This window comes from Castor canadensis, chromosome 11 (genome assembly GCF_047511655.1).
Source record: "Castor canadensis chromosome 11, mCasCan1.hap1v2, whole genome shotgun sequence".
Lineage (NCBI taxonomy): Eukaryota > Metazoa > Chordata > Mammalia > Rodentia > Castoridae > Castor > Castor canadensis.
The window spans coordinates 49,756,290-49,779,236 of record NC_133396.1 but is presented as its reverse complement, the minus strand read 5'-3'; the positions used below and the strand labels follow the sequence as shown (position 1 = coordinate 49,779,236).

The following is a 22,947-nucleotide window of genomic DNA, read 5'->3' as shown; positions in this document are numbered from 1 at the left end:
CAGCGGGTCCCATCTGCGTGGTAGGGGCCCTCCTTTAGAGAAAGAGCACAATAGTGCTTCTCAGGAATGAAAATCAGGAGCCAAGATAGGGGGCAGACCCAGGCTTCCCTCCTACAAGACTGGCATTCTTTCCTTGAAATCTTGTATAATGAGACTGTGTGGCCTCTCTGTTGCAGTCTGCACTTGTGGCATCACTGAAATGCCAGGAAGAGCTGGCATCCCAGCCGCCTGTGGCCCAGCAGCCACTGCCCACCCCTCATGGCCCTCAGCTATGTGCTGCTGAGAGTGTGGCCCCTCCTACCTCATCTGAGTCCCAAGAATGTTGTCATCTGCCACCCACGGCCTTATCAGCATAGCCTTTCTCAGGGTGGCTGGGACAAAGGGTGTGGGCGTTCTCAGGATTCCGGGGGATTCTGGGAATGCATCTTCGTCTTCCCAAATCTCCAGCTGTCAGAGCTGAAGAGAATCCTCATCCCCCTCCTTGCTGAAAGGGGAAACTGAGGCTCAGAGTGGGGCAGGGACTTGCCTGAGGTTCTATTTTGTTAGTGTGAATTTGACCTCACTTGTAAGCTGCTTGACTTTTCTGTTTCAGATGCACTTGACAATGTGAGAGGAAAGTTCTAGACCATCATTCAGATGCCTGAAGGCCAGGCATGTGACATTAAGGGGTGGAGTGGCCTGGCGAGCAGGGCTTTGTCCACAGGCCGTGCTCCTCAGCCCTGTCTAACACTGAGGCCCTGCAAGGCAGTGGATCTCCTATTTTCCCAGAGAAGCCACAAATCTATCTTTCCATGGGAAAACTACAGATTTTCAAATGTTTGTGATGAATTAAAAATTTACACATATATATTATGTCAGCCAGATTAAGCACATCTGTTGGCCAGATGTAGGCTGAGGACCACCAGGTCAGGACACTTCTTCTCACCATGTCCCTTGGAAAGGGTTTACACTACACCCCAAGCCTGGGAAGCCCCAACACCCACAGCCAGCCATGATGCAGTGGGTCACAGGCTAGAGTTGACAGAGCACTGGGCAGGGAGTTGCAGACCAGGCTTTGGCCTCTGCTTGCCCAGACCTGTCAGAAAGAACTCCAAGGATCATCTCATTCCAGTTTAGGAGCCTAGAGCAGTTAAACCAGCTGTCCAGGCAGCCACCAAGGGAGCCGGGAATGAGGAGGAGGAGATGAGGTCAGAGTGGTGGGTGTCAGCTTAGAGGTCAAACCTCACTGGGCCTTGGGGCTTGAGTGGGGGCCATCAGAAGATGTCAACAGAGATGGGCTCAATTCAGCTTGCTCCTTCATTTGCTCGTTAATTCCAGGAAGTCCCAACACAGTCATTCCTTGGTATTTGAGGAGTCCCCACTGATACCCAAATCCAAGGACGCTTACGTCCCTTATATAAGATAGTATAGTATTTGCATAGAACCCAGGCACATCCCTGTGTATACTTTAAAGCACCCTTATATTACTTGTGATACCTAATACAATGTAAGTGCCATGTATTGGATAGAGAATAATGACAACCACAATGTTAACACATTTTTCTTATAGACACAATTTTTTTTTGGTAGTATTTTCATTCTTAGGCTGGTTGAATTGAGGATGTGGAACCTGATGATGTGGCCAGCTGAACCTACAGGGTTGGAGCAGGGACAGGGCCTCAGAGGGGAGTCAGATCATTCTTGCTCTTAGTGCCTGAACAGGGAATGAGCTTGGAGACTACAGTTAGAGAAGTTGGGTCACCAAGGCTTCACACCTGCCACAGAAACACTGCTATCGGGGTCCTCCTCTATTCTGTTCCCTAGCCTCTATTCTGCTCCTTGATCTCTCTTTTCTCCCAATATTTCTTCCTCCCTTTTCTTCCTTCCTTCCTCCCTTCTTTCCTCCCTTCCTTCTTTCCTTCCTCCCTCCCTTCTCTTTCCTTCCTTTCTTCCTTCCTTCTTTCCATCTTTCCTTCCTTCCTTCCTTCTTTCCTTCCTTCCTTCCTTTCTTTTGTACTGGAGTTTGAACTCAGGGCCTCACACTTGGTAGGCAGGTACTCTACCACTTGAGCCACTCTGCCAGCATTTTTCTGTGTTGGGGATTTTCAAGATAGGGTCTCTCAAACTATTTGCCTTGGCTAGCTTTAAACCACAATATTCCTGATCTCTGCCTTCTGAATAGCGAGTATTACAGGTGTATGCCAAGATGGGAGCCAGACCTCCCAATATTTCTTACCCCAGAGACCAGGGGCAGGGAGGAATGGGGGACAGTGAGGGTGATCCACCCACCTGTGTCCATCTACTGACAATTCTGGGCCCAGGCACTTCCAGAGCATGTGACCTTGGCCATCCCCCTCTCCTCTCTGAGCCTCAGTTTCCTCAAGGGTAAAGAGGGAGAGGACATTAGTGAAAGGTGATCAAAATCACCAATGGAAAACCATGTTGGGACCCTCTTGTGCCTGTCCGCTCCCCAGGCTCCTTGTTGTGTAAACAACTGGAGCCAGGCTCTTAGTCCACCTTCCCCTAGTTTCACAACCAGCCCTGATGGCCCAGGTATCTGTTCAACCACACATCCAACACCACGCTGAGAGCAACTGAGCACACAATGATGCTGATGCTCTCGGTTATGTGAAAGCTAGCAAGGTTCATCTTGTAGGAGAATGGAAGAATGGTGGTTACTAAGGCTTGGGAAGGCCACAGGTATGGGGACGGAGAGAGGACAGTTAATGGGTGCAGGAGTGCAGTTGGATAGGAGGAATGACTTCTAATGTTCTATAACACTGCAGGGTGACCGCAGTGTTGAAATTGCGTATTTCAAGATAACTAGTAGAGAGGATTTGGAATGTCTCCAACACAAAGTAATGATAAATATTTGATGATATGCCATTTAACCTGTTCCAATCATTACACATGTTACACTGAACCACATAAATATGTGTAATGTCAGTGTCTCTTTAAAAAGAGAAACAAAATACAAACCCAGTCTAGTCACTTTTTGTACTAATATTGTCCCTCTTAGCTTCTCAACATACTCCAACCACACTCAGTTATTCCCAATGGTATCCTTGCCCCAAATGGCCTCAAGCCAGCTCTGTCTCTCTCCCTCTCTTTCTCGACTCATCTTTCTCTACTACTGGCCTTTTGGAGTCTTAAAATGCTCATACTTTCCTGCCTTGGGGCCTTTGCACTTGTCATTCCCCCTGCCCAAGCTAGTGTGCTTACAGGCCAGCCCTCAGAGCCACCTTCCCTGCTTTCTGTCCTTGGCTGACATCACTGCCCATCCATTCCCTTCCCCAGCACTCTAGCACCTTGCAACCCATCTCCCTATTTGTTCACTTGTTCTTTAACTCCCCCCACCTCCACTAGATGAGAAGCTCCTTCAAATCAGGCAGTGGAGCCCCTGTGTATCCTATGTTCTCACTGTAGCCTGGTACCTGGCACACCACAGTATTCAGGAACCACAACATGATTCTAGAATCCAACCTGAGTTCCTACAAGAAGAGCCAAGGTTTCTGTCCCTGGGTGTGGCCCCAGGCAGATCTGAAAGGGACCCTGTCCAGGGCGGGACCCTGGATTGGGAAATCTGTGGTGGCCCTTGCCTGACACCATCTGCCCCTGGGTGAGGATTGTGGTCCCTGTGGCTCAGCACCTGCTGGACAGGTTCCCTAGCTGGTTTGACAGGATTGCTGTGGACAGCATTAGAGACCTCCCTAACACCTGTGTCCAGGTTACTTGGGTAAGGCCCGCTCAGGCCCAGGAGGTCTGCCTGAGTCTCATAGGTCTTCTCTGTGAGAATCGCACTCTAATCCCCAGGACTACTCCCGTCAGGTATCAGAGGACTGCTGTACGTGGCCAAGGGTCCCAGCAAGAAGGAGGGACTGGCCCCCAGTCTTGTGGAAGGCTATTACTGTAAGGACTGCAGGCGACTGGATGGGGGAGGGACTGGAGCACAGAGTGGGGTACACCCAGAGGACCAGTGGCTCATTTGCATCCAGAAAGCAGCAGGGAGTGAGCAGGGAAGGGAAAGAGGAAAGCAGATGGCACAGGCTGAAGCTGTGGACACCTGCAGGGCCTTCTATAGTCCCACCTAGAATGTTCTTGGTCCAGTTGCTGGCATTTTTGGCCTAAATAGTCTTGGTCAGGGAACAATCTCCCTGACCAGCAGCCCTTCATGCTGGTTCCTCTTCCTGTGGCCTCCTGGCTTCCTGTAGAACAGTATAGTCATATTTGTGCATGGAGTTAAGTATTCATTGAATGACCCTGCCTGAACAGAGTAGTATTCCACCACTGAGGAGTGTTCACCAAAAGAAGTAATAAGCCTTCAACAGTGATCCAGAATGGAATCAGTGTGTGACCCACACAGCTACTCTCTACCCACAGTAGAACCCAGTGCCAGGCTCCCCAGGGCCCTGCTGGGCTATGACTTGTGAGGCTCGATCATGGTTTCAAGGGAGACCCAGAGCCCAAGGAAGAGCTTAGACCATTGTTTGGAATCACCTTCCCAGGGAGGAAGGTAGAACTCTGTAGACACAAGGACAGGGCAGAGGAGGCTGCACAGGCCCTGTTCTGAGCTGGCACCTAGGCCTGAAAATCTGAAGAGCCTGAGAGAAAACGGGTAGTCCCAGCTGGAGGAGGAACAAGACCCCAACTCAAACTCGTCTCATCAGAACCTTGATGTGGTGAGGGGCAGAACAAGCATGCAGGTTCCCTAAACCACTGAAATCAACTCTGGCTGAGTCCAGCCAAGACAAAACAAGCATGCAAAGAACGTACTATAAAGACCTAGGTTAATGCACTAAGTGAAGGAACTAGAGGTTTAGCTCAGTGGAAGAGAACGTGCCTAGAATCTATGAGGCCCTGTGTTTGATCTCTAGCACTGCAAAAAAAAAAAAAAAAAAAGAAGAAGAATAAAGAACATGTGTTGGAAAGGACTGGTTGAACCTGTGATTCAGGTAATTAGGGATACAAAATTACTGGTTAGAGGAACGAATTTCCTCTGCTTTCATTCTCCAGTCACTCTATATAGGATTCAAATTTCCTTAATATATAAAGAGTTCCTACAAGTCAACAAGACAGATAAAATGTCAAAAGAAAAATGGGAAGAATATGAAACAGAGTTCCAAAACAGGAAATAAAAATAAATGATTCTTAGACATATAAAAAGACTTTTAGTCTTATTTATAATTGGAGAAGTACAAATCGAAACTACTCCAAGACCATTTTCACCTATCAGATTGGCAATGATCCAGAACTGTGATAACACTGTGTTGGCGTGGGTGTGGGAGAGACAGTACACTCATACATTACCGATGGGAGTGTAAACTGGTACAGCCGCTATCAAAATTTTTTTTTAATATACATGCCTTTTGACCTAAAAAGTTCCTCCCAGACATTTATCCACATGGCCACTTGCTTAGGTACCAATGTCATACGAGTCCAAGGATATTTATTGCACATTTTTTTTATATGGCAACAAGTTGGGAACAATGTAAATACACATCAGTAGAAGTTGATAAGCTCAATAAGAATGTATCTAATAAATGAATAGGGCAGTTGTTTAAAAAAAGAAGAGGAGGAAGAGAAACTCCAGCCTGGAATTATCTAGAGAAATGATTAAGGGAAAAGAGCAAGGTTTAATATTCAATATGCATGTATGTTTGCTAAAGACTCAGTTTGTTTTTTCTCTCTCTCTCTCTCTCTCTCTCTCTCTCTTTCTGGTGGGACTGGGGTTTGAACTCAGGGCTTTGATTTGTGCTTGCAAAGCAGGCACTCTATTGTTTAAACCACACCTTTAGTCCATTTTGCTTTGGTAATTTGGAGATGGGGTCTTGTGAACTATTTGCCTGGGCTAGCCTGGAACAGCTGCCCTCCCAATCTCAGCCTCACAGTAGCTAGGATTACAGGTGTGAGCCACCAGCACCCAGCTTCTTGTCTCTTAATTCAGACTACCTTGTCTTGTAGTAGCTACTGTCTGTGCTTGGCCAGGTTCTATTGGGTCCCTTACACCATTTGCATGCACCCCCTCCTCCAGGCTGAATGTGCTTTTGCTTGCAACTGTCCACACTAGTGATACTTCCGAGGAAGATTGTGCTCAGGCTCTTGAAATCCCTTTACTCCATCCTGCAGAGGTGGGCAGTGTCACTCTTCCCCAGAATGGCCCTTAACTGATGACTGAAAGGTAGAAGATCATGAAAGCCCAGGATCCTTAGCTCAGGCTGGAATAACGAGATGTGACGTTCTTTTCTCAGTCCCCCAAATGGGAACAGATTGGAACCCCTGTCACAGCTTCACATGACCTCACCCCTTTCCCATCTGCTACCTCATCTGCATATGCTTAATAGGTTGCTGTCATACAAATCTGTCATAATTTTAAGGGAGACTCTCTACCCACATTCCCCAAGCCAGGAGCCCAAACAAGCTCTTGGACTACTCTGTACCATCAAAGAGAGCAGAAACACTGCGCCCTCTCCAAGTGAGGACAGGGTAGAGGAGGAAAGGACAAGACATCTCCTTTCTTATCCTGCTCCTTTCTCTTGCAGGATAAGAGTTCATGAAAGTGTGTGACATAACATAGGTATCGTGGATATAACCATTCTGTAGGCGAGGGAGCTGATGCTCCTGTAGCTAAATGATTTGCTCTGGGTGACACAGCTATATTGAATATAACCTGGGTGCTGTTATATTGAAAATAGGATGGAGTAGGAAAACTCCAAGTAGGAAAGATCATTTATTTTTCCAAAAGATTCTCTCTTTTGTGGACTTCCCTTCATAAACACACACGTGGATGCAAATCTTAGGGCCAGAAGGGGCTGCTTAAAGGAAGGCAGAACTTCTGGGAATAGTACCTTTGCAAAGTGGGAAGGGAACCTGCTGCTGGCTTTGCTTCTTTGCTTATATGGCAAAGGCCTACCTGGCTCTGCACTCCCAGGTGGCCGGCTTTGTTCTTCCCATACACCGGGATCTCCGTCAGGTGTTAGAACTGTTGGGTAGATTGCTGGCATGTTTGCAAACTCTACTAGAGAGACTGTGCCTTTCTTTTCTCTTTTCTTTACGCCCCCCCCCCTTTTTTTTGGTGGGTGGTGGTTCTGGAATTTGAACTCAGGGTTTTGTGCTTGCCAAGGCACTCTACCACTTGAGTCAGAACTCCAGCCCAAGACTGTGCCTTTCAATCCTGTTCTCTTTCACTCCCCATGTGGCACTTGTACCACAGGACTCCACTCCTGAGTTTGTATCCTGATGCCAGGCAAGGGAATCAGTCTGTGGGAGGAAGATTCCTGGAAGTCAGTCCCACACTGGGGTAGCTGGAAACACACTACACAAGCAAGTGCCTGTCAGCCAGCCTGCCCGAACGTGAGCTCCAGCTCACTGACTCATAGCCCAGAAACTCCAATGTGTGTGGCCATTGCAATGTCCCCACACGAGGAGAGGACAGCAGGGAGGATAGGCTGGGAAGTGGCAGAGGTCTCAATCCAGCATGGCTAAATGTCTCACTCATGCACAATTCCACTCAAGTGCACCACCATGGGAACAATGGCTAGAGGTCTCGGCTGTCCCAGGGCCTTCCTTGATAGAGGCCCTGAGGCTTACGCTCTGACAGCTTAGCCATACCCCTGCCTCTGAATGGGAAAGCTTGGTTGAAGGCCATGGCCCCTGCTGAGGAAGGAGCCATGGGCTCCTTCTACACAAGCCCTAGTACTGCTCCCTGGCTCCCCCTTCCCACTTGGCCATGCTGATGATCCAATCAGGAGTTTCTGTCTGTTCACAGGACAAGTATCCCCGGAGGTGCCCTGGCCTGAGGGTTCTGCCTGAGAGGGCCTTCCACAATAGATGATTGACTGCTCAATACCCTTTTCTCTGTAGGGCAAGGGTGGAGTTTGAGATGCTACAAAGACAGAGTAGAAAAACCAAGGTCACCTCAGAGGAAGCTGAGGGTAAAGGGAGGGGCCGAGAAAGCAAGAGAAATATAGTTGTGTTTCCTGGAGGGCCCTGTGGGTACATCAGTTCCTGAGGGGATGAGAGACAGGTCACCCTGGACTTTGCCTCTGCCTTCTCCTCAAGGCCTGGCCAGCTATGTGGCTGGCTCCTGGGAGGAGTCTGTCTTCTGTATCCCTATGATAAGCCTCAGGTGATACCTGAATTCACGTGAGCTGAGCTGCTGCCACGTGTAGGATCTGAAAAGATGCCTGTCACACTTGCCACCTGTTTCACTGCTTATTAACATCTAGAAGCACATATCTGACCCCAAAGCCTTCAAGTAAGTCAGGGTATGTGACCACATTTACTGACCACAAATATCACTGAATGCTAAGTCACAAAAGAGCAAGGAATATGCTGTATTTCCCACTGCCTCCCCCATCCATGGAGCACCTGGTGCCAGGCCCTCAGTAAAGGTTGCTTCAAAGGATGCAGGAGAGTGATTGTGGAGCTGTTTGTGAGGCTTTTCTGGGTTAGCTCTCATAAGGTTCCATTCTCCAGATGAGCTATAAGTGTATTAGTCAGCCTTCTGTTACTGCAACAAATACCTGAGACAATTAACTCATCCAGAGATTTTAACTCATACATAGTTGGAGATTTTAGTGTCAGTTGACCTAGTGCTTTTGGGCAGGGTATGTAAAGTGGAGTAAAACCACTCACCTCATGCCTAGGAATAAAAGAGAGTAAGAGGAAGGGGCTAAGGTCCAGCAACCCCCTCTAGAGCCCACCTCCAATAACCTAACTTCCTTCCCCTAGATTCCACCTCTTAAAGGGTCCATCACCTCCCAATTGCACCACATGTAATCAACAAATGGAATTTTGGGGGACACTTATCCAGACTATAGCACAAAGGCTCAGAAAGGGTCTCAAGGAAGTGTGAGGTTGGGATGTGACCTGGAACGCATCACTCCTCCTGGAAAGGTAGGAAAAGGGAGCTGCATCCTCTGGCTTTGGGAAGTGGCAGGTGGGACTGGACTAGGCTGGACACCTCCCCTCCCCAGGATCACCACACTCAAGTGTGCACAGGGTCCTCTGCCTTCCTTTTGTTCTTTTCTCTTTGGGGAGTTCCACTGTCATTCACTGACCTCCTCTCCAGGAGCAGAAAGTGAAGCACAGAAGAAGCCTTTCAGAGAAGAGTGTCCTGGAGTAATGGGTACATAGAGGGCCCCAAATCATGGCCCCATGTGGACAGCAGCTCCCTGAAACTTGAGTCTCTGTCTGCCAAGAAGTGATGTGGGAATCTGGGGAAGGGACTGATGGAGGAAGGAAGGAGTCAGTCCTCTTCAAAGGGGTGCCTACCCTCAGTTTCTGAGCAGTCTTCTATGTTTATGTCTACAGATACCAGTTCCAAATATACCAGCATTCAGTGCCCTACCCCAGACCCAGGGCAGTCCTCAGAGTCACCAAAAGGGCACTTACTTGCCCATCACTGTAGGCCAGATCTCTTTCACAGCCATCTCTTAGAGCCTCTGAAATCCTGAGCATTGAATAGAAATAGGAAATAAAGTAATGTATGTTCCTTACAGAAGTTTTAAAAACACAGAAGATAAAACAGAAAGATAAAATAACCCATCACTTAGAAATAATCACTTTGTTCCCAACATTTTATGATGACAAATTTCAAACATACTGAACAGTTGAAAGAATTGTACAAACTCCATGTACTACCACCTAGACTGTACAAATTTCCTGCTTTTCCTCTGCCTGTTCACTCTCTATGCAGGACACTCTTCATTCACTGACTTACCATATTTTTCTCCTTTTTTTGTTTTTGGTTGGGACTGAGGTTTGAACTCAGGGATTCATACTTGCAAAGCAGGCACTTCACTGCTTGAGCCACATCTCTAGTCCATTTTACACTGGTTATTTTGGAGATGGGATCTTGCAAACTATTTATCCAGGTTGGTCTGGAACTGTGATCGTCCTAATCTCAGCTTCCCAAGTAGCTAGGATTACAGGCATGAGCCACCAATACCCAGCTTTTTCTCTTTTTTATTGACATAAAATAATCATGCATATTTATGGGGTACAGTGTAATAATTTGATACATATATACAATGTGTAATGATCAGATAGTAGTTAGGGTTCTATGTCCTTAAACACATATCATTTCTCTGTCCTGGGAGCCTTTGAACCTGTCTAGTTCTTTATAAAATATATAATAAATTGTGAACAATTATGAATTGTTGCCCTACTGTGCTGTAGAACATTAGAATTTATGTATTTTGGTACCTGTTATCCAAACTTCCTCTATCCCCTCTCTCCTCTATCTTATTTTTTTCACAAATTTAAAAAGTAAGCTAAGGCATCAATGTGCACTTCTCCAAACACTTCATCATGAATATTATTAATTAGAGTGAAATAATAGCTTAAAACCTTTTTCTGTTTGGTGGGACTGTGATTTGAACTTAGGGCTTTGTGCTTGCAAGACAAGTTCTCTTCCCAGAGGTGTTATTTTTGGAGAGGGAGCTCTCCAAAACATTTTATGATGACAAATTTCAAACAAATTTGTCATCATAGAATGTTGGGAACAACATTTGCTGGTTATTTTTGGAGAGGCAGAGAGCTCTCAAACTATTTGTCTGGGCTGACCTCAAATCTTGATCTGCCCTGATCTCAGCCTCTCAAATAACTAGGATTACAGGTGTGAACCATTAGCCCCCTGGTTTAAAAAAACTTTTATGATGGAAAAGTTCGGATGTACAAAAGTGAAGAGAATAAGGCTAGTGGAGTGGCTCAAGTGGCAGAGCACCTGCCTAGCAAGTGTGAGGCCTTAAATTCAGGCCCCAGTACTACCAAAAAAAAAAGGGGGGGGGGCGGGAGAAAATAGAATAATGAATACTTAGGCACTAATCTTGCTTCCTTTATCACCCACCTTCTTTGCCTAATGAAAAAATTGCTTCCTTTCTAAAAGGAAGTTTTATTTTAATTAAAAGTAATACATTGCTAGGCACTGGTGACTCATGCCTGTAATCCTAGCTACTTGGGAGACTGAGATTGGGAGGATCATGGTTCAAAAACAGCCCCAGGCAAATTGTTCAAGAAATACTATCTCAAAAATACTCAACACAAAAAAAGGGCTAGTAGAATTACTCAAGTGGTAGAGTGCCTACCTAGGAAGTGTGATGCCTTTAAACCCATGTACCACAAAAAAAAAAAAAAAAAAAAAGAGAGAGATCATGGATCATGGATCAGAAAAAGGATGTTATTGGGACATGTGGCAAAATTTGCATATGTACTGTATGTTGGATGGATCTATGCTAATGTTCTGAATTCCTTCATGGTACTGTGGTTACAAGAATGCCCTTGACCTTAGGAGTTCACACAGAAGTAATTAGGAGTGAAGGTCTGCAATTTACTCCCAAATGGTTCAGAGAAAAAATTTTATAGACATGTATGTTATATTATTATACATAATGATAACATACAATACATATTAATGATACAGAATATATTGTATATATATATATATATATATATAATCATAAAGAGTGGGCGAGAAAAGAGAGGTGATAAAAATGGGTGAATCTAGGTGGAGGGTGTATGGCATTTTGTTTATTCTTGCATATTTGCCGTAGGTTTGAAATTATTTCAGCATAGAAATAATTTTAAATAGAAAGTGTAAAAATAATCCCAGCACACACCAGAAAGATTGCAGTGGTTCACAGGGAGAGAGCAGGGAGCATATCTCTCAACCTAACTTTGACCCAGGTCACTCAGTCCACCTACTGGAAGCAGCCTTAGTTTGCTGTCTCATGGACAACCCTGCAATCCTCTTTCCCAAAATACACATCATTTTGTATCCTGCTTTTTTTTTCCCCCCATGGAGACAGGGTCTCCCTGTATAGCCCAGGCTGGCCTCAAACTCACCATATAGCCCAGCTGACTTTGAACTTGTGATCCTCCTACCTCAGTTTCCCAAGTATACCACCACACCCAGCTGTATCCTGCCCTGTCTCAAACTCCTGAGCTCAAGGATCCTCCTGTATCAGCCTCCTGAAAAATTGGGACTACTACCTCCTGGCTGTGATGGACATCTTTGCAGCTTCCTCCATGTTGCTCTTCTGGAGGCTCTGGAGGAAAAAGGCAATGCCCTCTGGCTTCTGAGGGTATGTGGTAGGTCCCGTCCTGCTGCATTCTAACATTCTCAAAACACGGCACCAACAAACTTGCCATCAACTCCCAACCCCACCAATCCCCCTGCTGCAAGCCTAGTATCAGTGTAAATCATGAAGACATCTTCATTTTTAGAGGCAGTACCTCTAAAAAAGTGAGTCAAGGTGCCCCAATGGATCTCATCTGATTCCAGATACACCATTCTTTTCCTTCTGGGCATTGTCAGTTCACATCCTTTGCCCATTCCCTAGGACAGTCACTATGGTTTTCTTATCAATGGGTTGTGATGGCTAATATGAGCCGTGTAGAAAAATCACTCAGCGCCTGCCCCCTCACCAAGGTGCCACTGCCTGGGTCAGAACCCCCACTCTGCTGCTTGCTGGCTGGGCCCCTTTGCTATTCTGGGTACTGTCCCTGTACCTCAGTTTCCTCCTTTGAGGAAGGGACCTACCTCATGGCGGGTCATGACAGGCGGGTCATGTGAAGTACTTAGACAGCACTTAAGACTAAGCATTCAACAAACACTACTGTCACATGGATCTTTGTCCAAGTAGTTCCTGACAGATTCCTTCCTGAATTCAAGAGTGGATTATGGTGAACCTGACCTGGGATGCTGCCCCCAAGATAGGGCAGGAGCTGAGGTGAGTGATGGTCTCTTCTTGGACCTCGTTCAAGTCACCAGTGCCTGGCACATGGTGATGTTTTAAGCAATGTCGAGCAGGGAATGTCTGCCATTCCAAACATTCTCAGAGCCATAAAGATAGGCCTAGTTGGCCCCAGACCAAACTCTACATTTGTCCCAAGGAAGATTTTGCAACTTCCTTTGAGAAATGCCTCCTGGTGTAACCCAGCTTGGGCCAAGAAGTCCTTCTTGACAGTTAACCTCATTCCTTCCTGCGCACCCAGCTTACTCCACCCTCCTCAAGCTCAGGAGCAGAGGCAGGGACTGCATCCCCAAGGAGGGCTCTCCAAGGGCTTTTTCTCTGGATAGGGGCACAGGTGGGACTCACCTCAGAGGCAGGTTAAGTCGGAGAGGGTGAGGCTGGGCGTCACTTGACTTCAACCCACACCCTGTTTCCATTCCCTTCCTGTGACTCAACAGTGTGTGTGTGTGTGTGTGTGTGTGTGTCGGGGGGCGGCCTCACCCCGACTTCTCAACTCATTCCCCACCCCCGTGCCTGGATTCCTGGGTGCAGGGCTTGCTCTGTTTCTGCAGAGGAATGAGAAGCAAGGGGAGCCAGGAGAGCCCCAGGGACTGAGTCACTCCTCAAAACTGAGGCCAGTTTGGAGCAGGGGGAGGCCACGCCTTCCTGGTTGCTATGGGGGTTACGGGCAAGGGGTGACCCTGCTCTTGACGTTTACCCAGCTCCACCCACTGCTTCACGCAGTCCTCAGCTGCCCTGCTTCAAATATCAGCGGCTGTGAGGCTTCTAGAAGCCTCCCATGTTTAATAGCTGTGCTGGGGAAGAGGCCACAGCCACTGCCATGGTCATCCTTGTACCATCACAGAAAAGGCACTGCTCGAACCATAGCTTTGTGCACAAAGGATCCCCACAGCCAAGCCCCCAGACCCCAGAGATGGTGTCAGTGCAATGTGATCAGCCTCAGTCTGAGGAAAACCACACATCTGGAGGCTTTGGAGTCCAGTGCCCAGAGCTCTGGCCTGGCTTGATTCCAGTGGACAAGATTGGCCCCTAGCTGAACCAGAAGAACAACTCCCTCAGCTGGGAGGGGCCTGCCACCTCTGGGACTTCTTCCCAAATCAATGCCAGGGCTGACAGGCGTTGCCTGTATGCCAAGTCAGAATGGAGCTGAAACGCAGTTCTTTCCTCAGGGGAGCATAGAAGCTGGTGTCAGAGAGCAGGAGAAAGGGTCAGACATTCAAGAGAAACAAGGGCTAATATTCAGCTTATAGCATTCTATAACACCTGGAAACTAACAAATGTTCTCCAGTATAGACTCAATAAATTGTGTTACAGTCACACTGTGAAATACTATATAGCAAAAAAAAAAAAAAGGATGTAACTATTTCTACATGCAACAACTTCAATGGATCTTGAGGACAAAGTTACCCAAAAGAATCCAGACACATAAGAGTACATATGCATGATTCTATTTACATGGAGATGAAAACCAGGCAAAACTAGTCCATGGAGCTGGGTGCCAGTGGCTCACACCTGTAATCCTAGCTACTTGGGAGGTAGAGATCAGGAGGATCATGGTTTGAAGCCAACCCCAGATAAATAGTTCAAGAGAACCAATCTAAAAAAAAAAAAAATCCATCACAAAAAAGGGCTGATGGAGAAACTCAAGTGGTAGAGCACCTGAATTCAAACCCCGGTGCCATCTCCCCCCAAAATAAAACACTAGTCCATGGAGATGGAGGTCAGTATTCTGGTTTCCCTGGGGTGCAGGTGGAGGGTGGGGTTGATAAGTGAGGGGAGACATGGGGAGCTTTCCCAAGTGCTAGAAATATTCTTTATCTTCATGTGCAGTGTAGCTACAGGGGTGCATGCATTTGGAAAAAGACACTGAGTTGTACAACTGAGTTTGTGTACTGTCAATATTACCTTGATTTAAGAAAGAAAAGAAAAGGTGGAGGTGGTGGTGCACTGTAATGCAAGCACTCTGGAGATTGAGGCAGGAGGATTGTGAGCTCAAGTCTGCCTGAAACCCTGGCTCAAAAACCTAAGTAAGATAAAATAAAAGCTGAGTGCTGTGGAGTACCTCTATAGTCCCAGCTACTCAGGAGGCTGAGGCTGGAGTTCCAGGCCAGAGTGAACAGTATAATAAGCATCTTAAAAAAATAAAAAAGGTTTAAAAGTTACAAAAATTAAAAACTAAAAGAAAGAAGAACCTACAGGGAGGGAGGCCTGCTCAGATCTGTTGCTGCTGATTCCTGGATGCCTTAAGAGCCTTGACTCTGGAGTCCTCCAGGGAGCTACACATGTGCAGATTGTGGCTGAATCCTGGGTTCTGAGTCAGGAGGGTTGAGGCCCTGGTAGTCCAGGGGGCCTGCTTTAGGATGGAAGCTGGGCTGCATAGGCACTGCAGTGAAGGCCAAGGGAGCCCTCTGTGCTGGGCAGGTTCCAGGTAAATTCCTGGTGGAGGTGCCTTGATTGGACCAACGATATCTAAATGTGAGCAGAAGCCAGAGTGAGCCAAAGCAAGGATGCTGAGAATGAGATAGATTGGTAACAGTCCAGGCCTCAGGAGCACAGGGCACCTTCTGCTGAGGGGTTTACTTTTGAGTGATAGTTTGAAAATAGGAGGAAGGTCATGGATCCTTTGAAAAAAATGGTCATGCGCACCAATGGGGGTTTACGTTCCAAAATCGGGAGTGGGGCTGGGAGTGTAGCTCAGTGGTGGATAGCTTGCCTAGTATGTACGAGGCCCTGGGTTCCATTTCCAGCATGGAAAAAGCAAAACAAACAAACAAAATGTCCAGAGTGAAGCAAAAGACACCTGGTGTCATTTACCCATAAATGACCTGCATAGGGTGGGGGAACCCAGTCCATGGTGGGGGGATGGGAGCAGATGCTTATTTCACAGGTTGGGCACCAGTTAAAGTCATCCTTGTGCACTGAGTGGAGACACTGAAGGTCAGACCAGCTCAGGGAGTGTGCCAGTCCTTCCCTGCAGCCTGTGGGAAGTGTGGGGGGGTGCATAGGCAGCCTAGTCTAATGTGGGGAGCAAGTGGGAATGGGGCGGGACCCAGAAGGGGCGGTACCTGTTGGAGCTCATGTAGAAGACCTGCTATATCAGCCCTCTTTCTGTCACTGTAACAAGTACCTGAAATAATTAGCTTATAAAGAGGAAAGGTTGATTTTGTCCTGTAGTCCATGATCTGTTGGTCCTGATGTTCTGGGCACATTGAGGCAGGGGCACATGGTAGAAGGAAACTTCTCCCCTCTGGTTGGCAAGCAAAAGAGAGAGAAAGACTGGGGACCTACAGTCTCCTTGGAGGGCATGCTCCCAATGACCTAAAACTGCCGTTAAACGTTCCACTACAACCTAATTGCACCAGTCTGAGGAATAAACCTTTAACACGAAGGCTTTTGAGAAATATTAGAATCCAACCTACAGAACTGCCTTCTTCCTAGGTCTAACAGGACTTCCCTATTGTCTTTTCAATTTGTCAAGATTCCGTGTTAAAAAAGTTATTGCATAGAATTAACAATTGACCCTACAATTCTATTTCCGGTTATATACCTGGAAGAATTGAAATCATGGTTCTAAGAAGATATTTGTACACCCATGCTCAAAGCAAAGTTACTCACAGCAGCCAAATGATGGAAACAACCCAAGTGTCCATCCACTGATGAGTGGACAACTAAGATGTGGTCTATCCACACAACAGTGATTCTGACATATCCTACACAGATGAACCTTGAAGAAATTATGTTCAATGAAATAAGCCAGTCACAAAAAGACAAAAGGAGTATATGATTCCATCCTCATGAAGTCCCTAGAGGAGTCAAATTTTAGACAGAAAGTAGAGTGGTGGATGCCAGAGGCTAAGGAGGTAGCAGGGAGAGGTATAGTTAGTTCAACAAGTAAAGAGCTTCAGTTGGGCTAAGGAGAAAGTTCTGGATGGTAGTGACAGTCACAACGACATGGATGTGCTTAATGCCAATAGGGTCTTGCACCGGGCCATTCCTCAAGCATTCTTGTTCCTGTGGCTTGAGACAGGTGATCACCATATCCTTGTCTTGAGCAACAGGGTGAAGAAAGGAGGGAAGAAGGCCTTTAATGCACCAGCATTTCTGGCCCCTATCCTAGGAGGAGATGCATTTGCTGTTCAGTGTGCTATGTGTCCCCGTGTCCTCAGCAGGAAATCAGCTGCAGTCTCTCTCTGAGGGGCTGCTCAAGAGGTACACTGCCCGGATCACCCTTCCTGAGAGATGCTGCCCCAAGTGCAGTCTGTTGACAGCCTCCAGCTATGTGGGGATCTTCTCTCACACTTGAACAGTCCTGCCAGACTGGGCACTCCACTACTAGCCTCTAAGGCCCTCATGGTGTTTTTCAGAACAGCACCCACACTGCAGCATTTCCTCCCTGCCTGGACCCTGGACCGGTTCCCTGTCTTCACAGCCATCCATCCTGGTGGGCTCCCCCTGCCCATTCTTACCTCCTCCTCTTAATGCTTTTTTTGGGCAGTTCTTGGGTATAAACTTGGCTTTGTGTTGTAAGGCAGGCATTCTACCTGTTTTTCCAATAGGGTCTCATGCTGTTGCCCGAGGCCAGGCTTTAGACCTTAAACCTACCTGACCTCCTGCATAGCTGGGATTACAGGCGTACACCACTACGCCTGGCTATTTCTAGTATTTCTAACCTCAGTTCATCAGCTTCCCAAACTAACACTTTTGCTGAAGACCATTCCCTCCACACGTACACAAGAGTGCCTAGCACCTAGTAGGTGCTCAACAAAGTTTCCCAGGGGAGCTAACAAATACAGTGGGTGCTCAGTACACATGTGCCAAACTGGGCAGGTGGCAAAGCAGCTGGGCAGCAGCTATTCCAGGCTCATCTGAGAGTGGAGTTTCCCTGTCATGTTTGTAGGGTACTTTGCCAAGGAAAACAGGAATGAAAAGTTAGAAATGGGCCAGCTCAAGTACTAGGGCCCCTTCCTGCCACCTGCAGGGTGGGGTCTTCCCAAACCCACAGAGGACACAGAGGAAAATATCTGCTGTAGGCCATGCAGGACCCTGGCGTGGGTACCCTGAGAGTCCCAGTCCCAAGAGCCAGGAATAACAAGGAGGCTGCCAGGGCCAAGCCCCTGTGACACTGGCTAGAGTAGCTCATGCCTTCCCAGCTTCCTGGGCAGGAGACTGATGGGGCTGGATGGGGTTTGTTGACAGTGACCCTTTCCCCCTACAGTGAGCGCCTCCATCTGAAGAGATATTTTTGAGCCATTTATTCTCCTTACTTCCCCTGCTGCTGACCCAGAGCCAAAGACTGTGGTCTCCTAATGGCTTGCTCATTTACAAAGGCATAACGGAGCCTCTCTTGTGGCCTATGGCAGCCTGTGATGAGTTTGGCCTGCAGGTTGAGGTGTTGTTCACTGTGAAGGCATGGTGTGGAGCAGGGGGTTGGTCATGGAGGAGTTGTGAGAGGCATGGGCCAGAGGGAGTTTGGTGTGAGAGAGCAGGAAGGAGATATCAATAGGAACGGAACTGGGGGAGAGCCATAGATGATTCAACTGGGGGAGAGCCTGGATCATTCTAGAATATCTGGATGACTCAATGATTTCTTTCTGATAGAAATAATGGCCTGGATGTTGACTCTGGAATTAGGCCATGCTGTGTCCTTGCCTGGCCAGGAGTGGTGAAAGGCAGGTGTGTTGGTTGCTCATGAGATGGACATCCATGTCAGGTCAGAGTATAGTCAGTGTCTTAGTCAGATCTATGCTGCAATGGCAGAATGACTGAGTCTGGGTAACTTAGAAAGAAGGAGATTTGTTTCCTATGATTCTGGTTCTGGAGGCTGGGAAGTCCTAAGTCGAGGGACCAGCATTTGGTGAGGTCCTCTTGTTGAGTCATCTCATGGTAGAAAGTGGATGGGCAAGACAGTACTTGTGCTGGCAGAGTGGCTTAAGTGGTAGAGTACCTGCCTAGCAAGTGTGAGGCCCTGAGTTTAAACCGAAGAAGAAGAAGAAGAAGAAGAAGAAGAAGAAGAAGAAGAAGAAGAAAGTACAAGTGTGCAAGAGAAAGCAAAAGGGGCCTGAACTTGCTTTTATATAAAACCCACTTTCATTGTGACAACAGGAGTCCATTAATCCTTCAGTTCTTACAAGTCCCACCTCTTAACACTGTGGCATTGGGAATTGAGTTTCCAGCACATGAACTTTGGAGGACACATTCAAATCATAGTATTCCACCCCAGCCCCCCAAATTCATCACTTTTTCTCATGCAAAACACACCCCCCTCCACCCCTATAAGCTCTGGAGTCTTAACTCATTTCAGCATCATTGAAAGTTCCAAAGTCCAGTCTTACCTGATACTCAAGGCACGACTCGGCCTGAGGCAAATTCCCTGCAGCTGTGTGACTAGGAAATCAAAGCAAGGTAACTACTTCCCAAATGCTATGATGGGCCAGACACAGAATAGACATTCCCATATTAAAATAGGCAACAAAAAGGGGGTTTATCAGGCCTCAAGCAAGTCTAAAGCCCAACCAGGCAGACAATATGAAATCTTTACATTCCAGAATCATCTTTCACTCCACCTGCTTCCTCCAGGGAATGCTGGAGTAAGGGTCACAAGCCTAACACCTCAGGCCGCACCCCCTCTATAACAAGGGTCGCAGATTGTCCAACATGTCAAAATCTAGGTGGAGGCCACCAGGGCCCACAGCTTGTGCACTGCATGAGTGTAGAGCTGGCACCCCATGGATGCCCCCAGGCTGACTGCTTGTACCCTCTGGAGCTGGGCCTGCTTGGTCTCCAGCAGGGGGCTGAGGAGCTCAATCAGGAACAGAGGGGACCCCACACTTCTCAGGGAGCTATACTCTCAGGGATCAGGGTGTCTCTAAGCTCTCTGAACCACCTTTAGGGTCCTCCTCCCACTCTGGCTCCCGGAAACCTGGCTTTCTTTTCTCCGTATTCATCTCTTTCACAGACAACTGTTCTTTCCCAAATAAGCTTTTTAATTCTTTCCAGGCCAGGATGAGAGTTTTCAGAATCTTTCCATTCTGCTTCCCTTTTAATTATAAATTCTGTCTTTCACCCACTTTTCTCCTTGTGCATTTTACTATGTATGACTTAGTGCTTTCCATATTTTGCTTCTTCGCCTTCTTCTGCCTGGTTCATCGCTCTTCAGTCTGGCCTTCCACAAAATCTTAGGACATGGACATAATTCCCCCAAGTTGTTTGCCACTGCATAACAAGCATGCTTTCACCTGGCTTCCAAAACCTTGTCCCTCATTTCATCTGAGCCCATCAGAGTGGCCTTTACCCTTCATCTTCCTCCCAGCATTCTGATCTCGGCCACTTCAGAAATTCCTAAGAAGATTTAGGCCCTCCCTGAAGCCCAGACTGCTTTTAGTCTGTCTTCACAGCAATCCAGCTGCAACTTCATTCTTCCACCCTCAAAGCCCTATCCACACGTTCAGGAATTTGCCCCACTTCTTGTGACTTTACCACAACTTAATTATCTCTCTTGGTCCATTTTATGTTGCTGAAACAGAATACCTGAGACTGGATAACTTATAAAGATCAGAACTATATTGGTATTCTTTCTTCTTTCTTTTTTTGGCAGTATGAGGGATAGTTCGGGAAGTACTGTACCACTTGAGCCATGACCTCAGTCCTCAGAATTGTATTTCTTACAGTTCTGGAGGCTGGGAAATCTGAGGTCAAGGAGTCCACATCTGACAAGGGCCTTCTTGCTGTTACATCATCCCATCATGGAAGATGAAAGACAAGAGAGGGCCGAATTCACTTTTATATCAAACCCACTGTCATGATAGCAAGCCGATTCTCACTATTATGGCATTAACCCATTCGTGCCCTAATCACCTCTTAAAGGTCCTACCTCTCAATACCATTGGGCTGAGGATTACATTTCCAACACATGAGTTTCAAACTGTATCAACCAGGCTCTCCCTGAGGCTCCTGAGGGGAGGAAAGTGACCTGTGGGCTCAGGCATGGGTGGGCACAGTACTGGGGGGAGTACTGGATGGAGTTACAAACAAAGCAGCAGTGTGTGGAACTTGCTGTTTTGGGGCCTGAGGCAGGAGAATGACCACTTGTCTTCAACATGGAGGGCCTGCCAGAATGGGAGAGATGGAGTATGAGAGCTACAGAGAATAGCAGACTCTCTGCAGAGGGAGGACAAGAGGGGAAAATTCATAACACAAAAGCAGAAATGACAAAGGAAAAGAATGACAAATCCCATGAATGAATATGAAAGACTTCCAGACACCAAATAAGAAAACAAAACAAACACCAAGTCCCCATCAACGAGGACTAGAAGGAAAATTGTTAGCTGAGAAAAAAAAAACAAAACATGTCACCTGGAGACCATGGCAGACAGGGAGTTAAAATCCATTGTATAAAAACACCCTACAAATAAATACCAAAAATCTGAAGCAAATAGCAATTTGGAAAAGAACACGAGAGCTGATGTACTGGAGAAATGTACAGCTGTCAAATCTACAATCCCTGGGATCCTGATCAAAGTGACAGGAAACATAAGGATAAGACGTCTCTCTGCTCATTGGGTCGGCACAGATTCAAAGCACAGATCTGGTACTGCCAAGGATGTGGGGAAAGAGCCCTGTGGGGAAGGCGCTGATTGGGCAATATCTATCAATTTATAGGACAGTCTCGTGTGTTTTTGCTTTGATCCAAGAATCCCATTGTGAGAAATTCTCCCTGCAGGAATATTTGCTCAGGTGTGTGAAGACACGTAAGACTTCACAGCTCAGCACCTCGTGTGATAGTGAAAATTTGACAACAAAAAGAGGACAACTTGCAGGTGTTGTGGTGAACAATTATAATCCCAGCTACTTGGAAGACAGAGGCAGGATTGCAGTTTGGAGGCCTCTGGGGCAAAGTTAGTGAGACCCTATCTGAAAAACAAACTAAAAAACAAAAGGATTAAGAGCATGGTTCAAGTTCCCAACACTGCAAAACAAACAAACAGCAAAAAACAAAACAATATAATTAACGATTGCATGTTCATGACATGGAAAACTATACAGCGGATAGAAACAAGGCTGCTCTATGGTGGCCTTGGAAGAGGCATTTGAATGGAAACAGGCAAGTTGTAGAATGGTTTGTAGGCTGTTGCGATGGTTTGAATGTGTATGCAACAGCATTTCACGGTGGCATCTTTAAGAGATGATTTCATCTCATCATAGATGAATTAGTGCTGTGACCACAAGAATGAGTTCATTGTAAAAGTGATTTGTCTTCTCTGGGTCTCTCTACCTTCTGTTGCTCTCCACTTTCTGCCATGGATGTATCACTAAACATGGCCCCTTGATTTTGGATTCCACAGCTTCCAGAACTACAAGTAATGAATCTCTGTTCTTGATAAATTACCCAGCCTTGGGTGTTCTGTTATAACTACACAAAACAGATCGTATGATGCCTTGTCATGTATTTAAAAACAGAAAGCAATCTTCTATCTTTTCTGTGGATTACTATAGTGGTAAGTAAGTGTCTAGGAAAAGGTGTCAGAATGATGATAGCTGTTACTTCTAGTGAAGAGAGGAGGAACAGGGCTTCCATGTACAGTCGGTTGGGTGTGCCCTGCACAAAGTTGACACAGCACAGGAGCGAGTAGGCTCTGTTTGGCCCGTGCTTATTTCTCTAAGTCAGGTACCTGCAGGACTGAGTCTGCCCAGGAGGGGAGCCTTTTTCTAATTCTTGAAAAGGTGCTCTTTGGGCAGCTGTCTGTCCTGAGGGAAGGACTAAGAGTTGCAGTTAGGGATATTAAAGAGGTATTCAATAACATTTGAATTTTTTTTCAAGAAAAATATAGCCAGGTGCAGTGATGTACTCCTATAATTCCAGCATCTTAGGAAGTAGAGGTAGGAGAACTGTGGTTCAAGGCCAGCCTAGGCTTGAGGCCCTATCTGAAAAACAAACTAAAAGTAAAGGCCTGGAAGCAAGTGGTGGAGCCTTTTGAGGACCTTAGTTCAATTCCCAGTACTTCAAACAAACAAAAAACCAAAAAAAGAAAAGAAAAAAATATTCATGAAGCACTTTTATAATTATACATACACAGTAAACACTTTTTTTGTTGTTTTGGGAGTTCCTTTAGACATATGCCATGTTTGTCCCCCTCCATCCCACACCTACCGTGGCACCTCAACACCCTATAGCAATAAACATTCTTTTGAGTCAAGCGCCCATCTCAAAGCTGAC

General features: G+C 46.6%; 1 protein-coding gene across 1 annotated transcript in view; it reads left to right on the top strand.

Annotated features, from left to right (window-relative positions):
• The first annotated feature begins 12,660 nt into the window (after positions 1 to 12,660).
• Positions 12,661 to 22,947, top strand: part of Tnfrsf13b (TNF receptor superfamily member 13B) — a 91,041-nt gene continuing 80,754 nt past the window's right edge. The window contains exon 1 of the mRNA XM_074044759.1: positions 12,661 to 12,710. Within this exon, the coding sequence (XP_073900860.1) occupies positions 12,661 to 12,710 (50 nt within the window). The remainder of the gene's footprint in view (positions 12,711 to 22,947) is intronic.